General features: G+C 38.8%; 1 protein-coding gene across 1 annotated transcript in view; it reads left to right on the forward strand.

The window, feature by feature from the left end:
* Positions 1-1,437: 1,437 nt before the first annotated feature.
* Positions 1,438-10,867, forward strand: part of CENPJ (centromere protein J) — a 16,367-nt gene continuing 6,937 nt past the window's right edge. The window contains exons 1-6 of the mRNA XM_009890635.1: positions 1,438-1,818; positions 3,848-3,971; positions 4,795-5,028; positions 6,210-6,354; positions 7,900-8,005; positions 8,309-9,944. Of these exons, the coding sequence (XP_009888937.1) occupies positions 1,438-1,818; positions 3,848-3,971; positions 4,795-5,028; positions 6,210-6,354; positions 7,900-8,005; positions 8,309-9,944 (2,626 nt within the window). The remainder of the gene's footprint in view (positions 1,819-3,847; positions 3,972-4,794; positions 5,029-6,209; positions 6,355-7,899; positions 8,006-8,308; positions 9,945-10,867) is intronic.

Here is a 10,867-nt window from a genome sequence, read left to right on the forward strand (position 1 = left end):
GCTGTGCTCCTCTCCCCACCGGCGGCCTTTTTTATTTTTTTGGACGGGGGGGACGACTTCCCGGGAGGGGTCAGCTTTAGCCCTGCCAGGTCTTTCGGTTGGCACGAAGGTGGTGCTGCCCTCAGACTATAGGGGAAGCTCTAAACTTGGCAGGCTGCCCCGAGAGGGTCTCCGAGAGGGTCTCTGAAAGGTGGCGGGGGGGAAACCAGCGTGTGACCCACGCAGGCTTGAGTTTGCCTGTGCGGGAACCTGTGCTTCGCTGGGAAACTGCCACTGGTGCCTCAAAACTGAAGGTGGTTGAAAAAACGTTTTCCTAAGGGAATTTCGCTGTTTCTCCCAGTCATAGTTTAAAACTTTGGTTGGAAGCGTAAGTCCTGTTACAGCGGGGAAAATTAACCAAGAGCTGGTATGAAGTGATCTCCTGGGAACAAGGAAGGTGTAAGAAGTTATCTCCTGACCAGTAGGACTGGTGAGCCTGGGCCGCTGTGGTTGTCTGTCCTTTCCCCCCAACCCCTTCTTTCCTCTGTGTTCCTCATAACACACCATATGCACAGGCAGAGAGTTAATTGCTCTGGGACTAGTTTGAGGTATTGGGACTAAGTGGTCAGGCTCTTGCTGCCGCATCATCACGGGTAGCAGCAGTTCTGTCTCTTTCTTCCTCAGTGAAGAAATCACTCTGGGTCTCCTATCTACCTGAATTCATTTGTGTTTTATGATGCTTGTAGGAATTTTGTTAGCACTGAAACGTTTGCAGTCTTCAAAGGTTTTTTTGGGGTGGATTTAAAGGAAGCTGGTTGGGAGGAAGAAGCTAACAGGCAGCATGGTTGTAGAGTTTCCATGAGAAACTAAGGAAGACACAAAAATGATAAGTGCTGCACTGAAATATGTGCAGTAAAGTGTTTATATGGATGGACATATTTGAAACTTTGCATTAATATGAAGGTCTCACGCAGGAAGTCTCTCTTTCAACTCCTGAAATCACCTCTCTTCTTTTGTTGCAGGCATTTAAAAAAAAAATCTGAATCCCTCTCTGTGCCTACTGAAGAGAATATTATACACAGCTTTATAACATTTGAGATAATATTAGCTGCACTCAAATAAATAGTAAGATTAAAAGTTGGATTATGTTGACTTCCTGCACAGAAAGTGTTTGTTACTAGTTGTCTAAATTGTTCCTATGGCCTAGGGAAAAGTCGATTGTGACTTATTTTTATAAATACACTAGGTTAGTTATAAGACAGTAACTTTCTTTTACTGGAAATCTGTTATTGTAGATTTCTTATTTTGTTTATCTGCTTAATTCCTAGGTGCTAAAAATAGGTAACCGTCCATACCAAATATCTGGAACTTTGGAAGTTTTACTGTCCTAATGCTACATAACGTAATATTGTTACGTTAATGCTCTATCAGCAAATACATTGGAATACAATTTACAAGATGCCAACTGTTGAAGATCTGAGTAGTGAACAAAACTTCATTACACATTGGATGTCTAATAGCTCCCGTGCTGGAGTCTTATTAGATCCTAATTTTACTGGTTTGAAAATCAACAAAGAAAATTTATTATCTGGACCTGAAAATGTCACAGCTTTCCCTGCTGAAGTGTTGCATCTTTCAGACAGCTGTTCTGTAAGTGAGGACTCCTTGTGTGAAGAAGAGTCTGGCAGCACTTGTACACTTCGGCCATATACCACTGAAACATGTTTTCCAGCAGCAGCATATAACGTAGAAGCCTCTAAAACAGACTTTGTCCATGGTGAAGTCGATGGTCAGAATAAATCTGATCACAGCGATCCACTCTTACAAAAGCTTGAACAGGTAAAAGTTCTAGAATTCCTTGACATACATCAATTAAGATTTTGTTTCTGCATATGATTTGTCATACCTGGAAGTAAGCAAACTCTTTGCAACCTATAGATCACAGCAAGTTTAAAGAGCAAGTCCTAAGTCACAGTCATACATGCATAAAAATTGGTGTCCTCCTCATGATGTGCAGTTGTTGAGAGTCTTAACTTCTGTTGTTTCCAGCTGGCACAGGTTCTAGTTGAAAATGAAATTGTATTCAGTGGCAGTGCACGTGTTCTCAAAATCTTTTTACCTGGAAAGTTACACGCAGTTTTACAATGTTCTGATGTTTCTTCACTTCAAGCTGTGGAAATGGGGTGCCGGTCATTACAGTGGTAGTACTTCACCACAGATATTCACAACATGGTGAAGCTGTGTGTTCTTGTATCTATAGCAACATTTTCTGTTAGTTCTTAAAGTAGGTATGTACACCTGTATACCTGGTTCTGTTTAGATGAAGAGAGATGTTAGTGTTGAATGTGATGAAGTATCCAAGACATCGGGACAAAAAGGCCTGGAATTCCAATGCTGTGTTGTTATTGTTTTTTTCCAGTGCAAGCACGTCAGTTAATCCACTGTAACTGGCTATATGTTCGCTTGTACCTCTTCCCAATTACTACATATAAATTGTGTTAGCTGAAAGTGTTCAGAGGCACTTTAATAGATCTTGCTGTTAAGGATTAAGAACTCGCTTACCTCCTTGTCCACTCTGTTAGCAGGTACCTCAGCACAAATCCCTATGTCTGTTCACTCAAGTGGGGTGCGTGTGAGTCTCTAGAGTAAAATTCCACAACTTCCCTGGTTCTATAAAAGTTTTCTCCTCTATTTGACGTGATGGGAAAATACTTATTCACTTTTTCAGGGCTGTCAGCAGTATCAAATAGTGGCTAAACAACAGATGTTAGCTGGCTTAATAGTATTTTAAGAGGAATTAAGTCTCTTGCCTTAGAAAGTTATTGACAATTTAATATATTATAAAAAAAAAAGAATCTGTTGTTTGTAATGTCAAATGTAGTTTTGGATGTATGAGATTTTTTTCACTTTTGTTTTCTGAGGATGTTATTATTGGGACAGGTAGAAGCATGATTTCTTTAATAAATTAAGTGAAGGGGTTGGAGATGAGACTTAGGCGATCTCTGGATCTTGATCATTAGATCATAGCTTCTACTTGCATATTGCCTTACTTCTGTTTTCACTGGAACTTTAAGGAACTACAAGGGAAATTCAAGGGAATTTTTTCTTACCTGTTGGATAACAGGTGTGGTCCAATTATTCATCTGTGGAAGGATTTCATCAGGCCTCTTGTCTTTCCTTTGGAGGAGCTGAAACTAGCACATATGTATGTGTTGGAGGTAGAGATGGACATGGAGGCCCACCACCCATTGCTGTGGCTTGGTAGGGTATGGAATACCTTGCCTTCATATGGCCTTTGAGGCTGGTCTTGAGGCAGCGCCAGCGACTCCTGCTACACAAGAAAATGATGACTGGATTACTGAATATGACCAGTATTTTAATTCTTCTTTTTGGGCAGCTTCACGAGTCTTAATGTTCTCTGATGCTCTCTTTTCCTTCTCTTGGTCCTTTGTATCAGTACTGTTCCCTGTGAGATCTTAGAGAGAAAAAAAACAAAACAACACCCCACACTTTTTCTAAAGCTTCGATTATTATGAAGTGTTTCACATCTTAATAAAAACACGGCTTCGTAGAAGTTCATGTTAAAAAAGCAGAGTTTCAATATTTTTCCCATGCAGTAGAAATGAGTGTTCTGATTCCTATTGTTTACAGATTAGTCAATTAAAGACTAGTGGAACTGTTAACTGGGCAAACCGGAAATAGCATGTGTACTCATAGATTAAAAAAAAATGTTAATTTCCTTCATGTTACACTTACCTAATGGAATACCTTTAAACCAAGAAGTACCCGTTGTTTTGATGATGCTAATTCCGTGGTACATTCTAAGTGAACCTAGCCTCTAATACATTTTATTTTTTTGTTTGAAAAGCTGAAGGAATTGCAACAACAGAAACAGGAACAGCTGAAGAAACAACAGATGGAGCAACTTCAAAGGCTAATGGAAGAGCAGCAGAAGCTACTTAGCATGGTATCTGGCCGGACAGCAGTTCTCGGTAAGTTGAGAAAGAAAGCATATGATGTACTTTGAGTAAACTGAAGAATTTAATCTCATTTTCCAGTTAAAATCTGAAAGTGTATTCAGTGTTCTTCATCTTAAGACTACTTGAATAGTCAAAGATAAATGCTGCATTGCTTCCGTGCCTGAAAGTTTAGTGCCACTGCAGAAGGAATACTATCCTGTTTTTATAAAATGCCTAATGTAATTGTAACTTGATCAATATGTGCTATGATGGGAGCCCTTGTTTTGAAGAACATATTTTAAATATAAAAGACAGTGTAAAACAAACAGGTGCTTTTCTTTCTCATTAGCGGTTTCTCACAACACTTTTAATTGCCTTAAGCTGTCAGTCTATCCAAATGAAGTTGTACCTCCCTTTTTTTGCTCATGCAGCACAAATTTGTTCAGGTGATGAACTGAACTAGACTGGGAGCTGATCTGTATTGAAAAACAAACACTTGTAACCTGTACCAGTTTTCCAGTCTCATTTGCTGTGTGCAAAGGGAGGGGGTAGTGGTGGGCTGGAAAAAGCTTTTAGAGTTGAGCAGGGGTATTTTGTTTTGTTGACAGTGTCAGTCCAACCTGACATAAGTGAGTATCTTTCTTTTACTCTACCTACTGGAGAAAAATGAATTCAGGGCTTAGCATTAGGAGAAGAAAATCCAGATTCCCTAATTACTTGTCTTGGATCAGTAATGTAAGGACGGAGGCGAGGCTGGGTGATCAATCTTGCCCTTCAGTGCCTTTTCTTTTCTCCTGTGGAACAGTGTTGTTGTAATGCAAGCACAATGACGTGGACATTTTCTTTTAATTTCAAGGCAGTACTGTAATGGCTGAAAGTCAAAAGCTAAGACCTGGGCATGCAGTGGGCTTAACAAAGTTACACCAGTTGCCATCATCTGGGTATCAGAATCACTTTGAAGACAAAGCTTATGCTCCAGTTCTTTCTCCACATACACAAGACGGTGACCTTTTACAGAAGTTAAACAACAAAGAATGCGTCTCATCTTTGAAGAACAGTCTTTCAGAAGTGTCTGCCTGTGATAAACAAGGTCTGTGTGTGCCTCTGAAAATGCAGAATTGGTTGAAAAATGAGGAAGACAAATATATTACTGGTTAGTCATTTATAGAAAGATAACTTGGTGTGTGGTGGGTTTTTTTTTTTCCCTTGTAGTTATTGAGAGTAATTTTCTACTACTTATTGTGAAGATTTTATACAAGTGTTGATTTACTGACAGCTTACAGATTTCAGTGTTCCTGTTGATGTCCACGGGAATTTTGTTAAAAGCAGCATGAGCAAAAAATAAAGTTGTTCTGTCTGTATGAAATGCTTGTCTGTTTTAGGAAAAAAAAAATAATCTTTACTGCTAAAGCTTATATACAATAGAGAGTAGGAAAATAGCAAATAATGACAGATAGTGGATAGCTGAATTGTTTTGGCTGAACTGTACCCATTTTCACGTGGCAAATGGAAAGTAACAATCTATCCAGGGATACAGAATGCCTTCAGACCAGCTCTATTGTGAGGATTAGCAACTGAACTGGAATTAAGAGTCAAGATGAGTTGACAAAGAGATCCCATCACATGACTAAAAATTATTTGTACATCAGAAGCAATGCAGTGGAGTTGTTTACCTTTCCTCCTTTTCTCAGTTTTACCATTGGCACCAGCGTGACTACTATGCTGCTGTGACCGGAATAGTGGTTTGGGTTTTAATTTAGCAATTTAGTAAGGTTGCTGAAAACCTGTAGAGATCTTGAGGAAAAGGTATGAGATTGCATTTCATCATACTTCAAACCAGCTTTAAAGCTTTTAATCAGAGGGCTTGATCTATGAGGATGTGAAAGGATAAATTTATCTTAATTTATACATATATACATGGGAAACAGAAGCTTCATGAGAGCCTTTCAGTACAGGAGTCATCCAAATTTGTTCAGCTGTTTTATTTTTAAGCCATAAATTAACAATAGCAAACAAGATGAACAATCAGAATGGGTTATTTCAGGTCTGTGGAAAGTTTTTAATACATAATTGGATGTTCCTTTGAAAAGAAAGCTCAAATTCAAATAAGAATTAATTTGGGGAATCATTAGGACTATTTTATGTAGGAATTAAGACTACATTACCATGAAGCTCCCTTCTGGTTTTAATGTGACCTGAATGCTGCTTAAACTATGAATTGAAAACTGTTTTGTTGTTGGGGAGGAAAAAAATTTTCTTTTAACTTCATAGGAAAAAATATGTGGTGTCCAGAACAAAAGATGGAAATATTAACAGAGAGTGAAGATCATCACATTGATCCTTTGTGTGTGGAAAGTGCAGATCTCTCTGAAAATTCCAGCGAAAGAAAACATTTGTGGACCAATACAGAGGAAAGGTAATTCAGACCATTATTACACAGCTTTTATGAAAAGGATAATATGAGTTTGGCTGAATTCTGTGTCCTGATTGAAAATGTCCGATACTCTCAATTTGTGTGGCTTTCTCAACCAAGCATTCCATTTTGCTAGGTACTGTGGAGACCTGTAGTAAGAGAGGCTCTGGCTTGAAATTGCTTATGCTGTGAAAGATGGGATGTTATGTATTGGCTGAAGAGGTGTGTACAACCTGGGGCAATGGTAGTTTAGAAGCACGTTTTAATATAGGCTTAGAATATAAGCAGCTATAATTACCGTTTCTAGTTTGATTTATTACAACCTCCTATCCACTCTTATGTGGTGCAGGTAGCAATGTGAAGGAGGAATCTAAAGCTGTGATTTTTCAGGTTATTACCGGGAGTTATGTTTGTTTAAATATTTGTTTATGGCTAAGAAGTAATAGTAGCGCTTGTGGCAGAAGCTTTCTCATGTGTGGTAAAAGCTTTGTTCACGGAGTTGGTAAAAGAAAAGTAGTGGTTGGCATTGTTTTAAAGTTTTGCCTCGTCTGCCGGGTCATCATGAAAGCAAGAAATACTTTTTCCAGGCTGTGGTGGGTCGAGCCCAGCCAGCAACTAAACACCCACCCAGGCACTTGCTCACTTTGTCCCCCAGAGCAGAATGGGAGAGGGTATCAGAGGAGCAAACTCAAGAGAACTTGAGGGTTGAGATAAAAGTAGAGGAAAGTGGGGGGACGACGACCCAAGTGATGCAAAGGCTGTCACTCTCTACCTCTCACAAGCAGACCAATGCCCACTTGGTCTCTTAGCAACAGCTGCTTTTGGAAGACCAAGCCCGCAGTTTTTACTGCTGAATATGATGTTATATGGCATGGAATACCCCTTTGGTCAATCTGGGTCAGCTGTTCTGGCTGTGTCCCCTCTCAGCCTCTTGCCCACCCCCAGCCTACTTGCTGGGGGTGGAGGAGCAGCGTGAAAAACCAAACAAAGCTTTGATGCTGTGGAGGTGGTGTTCAGTAATAGCTAAAACATCGGTGTGTTATCAACACTGTTGTAGTTCACAAATCCAAAACACAGCACCGTATGGGCTGCTATGAGGAAATCTCACTCCTTCCCAGCCAGACCCAGTACAAGGCTGTGAAGGAGGATGAGTATCAAAGGGACATGATCTCAGTAGCGTTACTGAGTAGGAAGGTGATACTGTAGAAATTGGCAGTATGACTAAAATACAAGTAAAAGTTTGATGGTCTGGACAGAAGAAAGAGTCATTGAGGAAACACCGTGAAAGAAGAAACAGCAAAACCTGCATACAGTATCTCTTAGATATGTATATTAACTATAGCAGAGGTTTGATAAACCATTTGTCAAAAGATAAACAGCTAGTGTCATAATGCATTTCTCAAATTAACTGACACTTAAGGACCAAAGTACCTCATAATTTGTCATCTTTTATGTAATTACACCTTAGGTCTTTGAATAACAGTGATGTTAAACACAGTTATTTTATATAGAAATGTAAGACTTGTTTTTTTTTTTAAATTACACTAGACCTATTAAAGCTGCGATTCAGGAGAAGAAACAGACATTTGAAGAATTCCTGGAAGAACAGATACAACTAGAAGAGCAGCGTCTGGAGCAAAACCAGAAGTTACAGGTTATTATTTTTTTTTATAATCTTTATTGTTCTTTATATATTGTGCCAAGATGTGATAGATGCTTTAAAAATGTACAAAGAAGATTCTAGCATCAAAATCTGACACTGAAAGCAATATTCATGTTCTTAAAAATGAAACAATAAGCCACAAACGTTTCACTTGTTTAAGATGTCTGTAAAAATACAGTAAAAAATATACTATATAAATTCCTAGTCATATGTGAGGTTTATTTGAAGAAATCTTTAAACTGTGTAAGGGGCTTTTTAACATTTTGCGGTTTACTTTTCCTTACCCCTTTTCAGGAGACAAATGAATCGGCCATTCAAAAACCAGTGATCAAACGACCTTTCCTGAAAAGAGGAGAAGGCTTAACAAGATTCACTAATGCCAAATCTAAAATTACAAAAGTTGGAGAAAACACCCCAAGACTTCAACAAAAGGCTTCAGATGACAGAAATGTTATTGAAGTGGACAGATCGCAAATACAGAAGAAAACTACGCCTCCTGGCAAAGAACTGGTTTCTGAAAAGCTGTTTGGACCATGTAAAAAGTATAACCACCCTGATAAAGCAAAACATTGTCCTATTCAGAAGACCCTGGTCCTCAGGAATCACAATGGAAAAAATATGTCACCATTAGAAACAAGAATGCAACCAGGAAAAAATAATAATGAACAGATGAGAGATTCTTTCCCATCAGAAATTAACAACAAAATAGAAAATAAAGAGAATGTAGTGGAATTTGCAAAGTCTAGCACCGGCAAAATTGGAAACAAATTACCTAGCACAGAAAAGCCTCGGTTGTCTGATGAGCTCGCCAGTGCCTTTTCTAATTCTAAATGTCCTGTAGGTCACCCTGGAAAAGATCCAGAACTGTCTTTTGAAGTTTCATTTCAGAATAGGCTGGAAAACTGGGAGAAAGAAAAAGAAAAGGAGAATCTAGAATTAGATGAATTTTTGTTTCTAGAACAAGCTGCAGATGAAATATCTTTCTCAAGTAATTCCTCATTTGTGCAAAGGATCTTGGATCATGATCAGCAAACTTTAAAAGGACGTAGAATGTCTTCTACCCCTATCAAAACAAAACAGCAGCAAGTGAAGGTGCTGGCTGTTGAACTTCTAAATAGGAAAAATAAAAAGGCAGACTGTATGACACCGGGAAATACAAATGATAGAGCGGTTATGCGTACAGTCTCAAATTCAGGAACAGCTTTTAGAATGAAGGATCCGTTGAATAAAATGGACAGTGAAATATTTTCAGCTTCTTCCATGACAGCAGCTCCTGCTTTAAAAAGTAATCAATGGATTTTAAATGAAGATAAGCATGAGGGTGATACTACTACAGATTCTGAGAGTGAATTTGAGACCACACTAAAGCATGAAAATGAAGGTGTTAAGACATCCTTTATGAGCCATAGAGAAAGTGATCCAGAATTTTCTGATTATGGAGGTTCTGTTACAGATATCAGCAAAGAAAGCAAAAATGGAGATGCTGACCTTGGCTTGTCAGACAAAGATTGCAGTGCACTGTCAAAGCAAAAGATTAGAAAAGCTTCAGACTGTCACAGAAGCATGTCTTGTATAAGTAGGAGTAAGTTCGAGTTTGACGATGAAAGAACATGGAGTGATCTTGATGAAAATTATGTTAACAGTGATTTACCTGAAAAATATACTAAAATACCTTTACAGATAGACTTTTCCAGTAAGAATGATACAACTGTCCCAGACAAAGCAATAAAGAGAAAAGTTGCTTCAAAGAGGGGAGATGAAGTGTCCGAAGAGTCTGCAGTGGACAGTGACTCAAATGGACCTCCTGTATCAAACCTGATGATGAAACTGTTTCCTTCACTGAAACCGAAACAGAAGGCAGGCTGTCATTCAGAGCATGACATTAAATCAAATATGGAACAGGAGCCAGGAGATGAAAGAACAGCAACTGGTAATATATGTCTTCAACATTTCCTACAAGTCTTTCCTTTTAACGCTTGAGCTGCAACCTGAGATTACACCAAAGGGTGCTGCAGGGATTGGCACTGTTCTCACCTTTCAACTCCTCTCCTGGTTGCATGTCTGGTGTCAGATCTAACAATTATGCAGCTTGCAGAATGAGTACGATGAGTGAAAACTTTTAAATTTTTTTTTTTTCCCCCCCCTGGAGGCTAGTTTTTTTGTCAGACTAGCTCATTGAACTAACTTGATCTGGGGCTGCTTGATCACTGTGTCCAAATCAAGGAAAGTGTCAAAGGCATGCCAAAAATGAAGTGGTACTTCCCTTTCCAGTGACGGTGTGCTTTTACAGCATAGTAGGGTAATGCTATGTGCTGTTAGGTTAGCTTGTTCCTCTTATAAAATATAAGGAGGTGGCAGCCCTGTTCGTATTTTCCAACACTAGTATAGTATCTAGAGAATTCACGTGGAATATTGGAAACATGGATTCAATTTTCTGCTTTGCCCAACTTGATTTTGACCATATGGTTATAGTCTGGGGAAGGACTGCCTCTAAAAGCTCCCATTGAAGCTGTTGCATTTATGTGAGATCATTAAAAATCCAATTGTTCAGTGAAAGCATGATGGCATAGCCTAGCATTTAAATATCTTTTCTGTAAGGTGGTGAGAACTTGGTTTCAAACTCTGCTCCAATGAATGTTTAGGATTTTGTTTAGGTTTTTATGAGAAGTTCCTATGAAAGCTGCTATTTCTGCTTATTGTCTTTGATTTTGAATTGATTTGGTAGGGTTGCCTAAAGTTGCCTGCTAGATGTTGTTTACAGGAAGAGGAATAGGGGTTTTTTAACTGCATCTCAGAGCATTTAAGGGTGAATGAGACAACTACCTACACTGCAACACCAGTATTTACGCTCTT

This window comes from Charadrius vociferus, unplaced genomic scaffold (assembly GCF_000708025.1).
Source record: "Charadrius vociferus isolate BGI_N301 unplaced genomic scaffold, ASM70802v2 scaffold278, whole genome shotgun sequence".
NCBI classification, from domain to species: Eukaryota; Metazoa; Chordata; class Aves; order Charadriiformes; family Charadriidae; genus Charadrius; species Charadrius vociferus.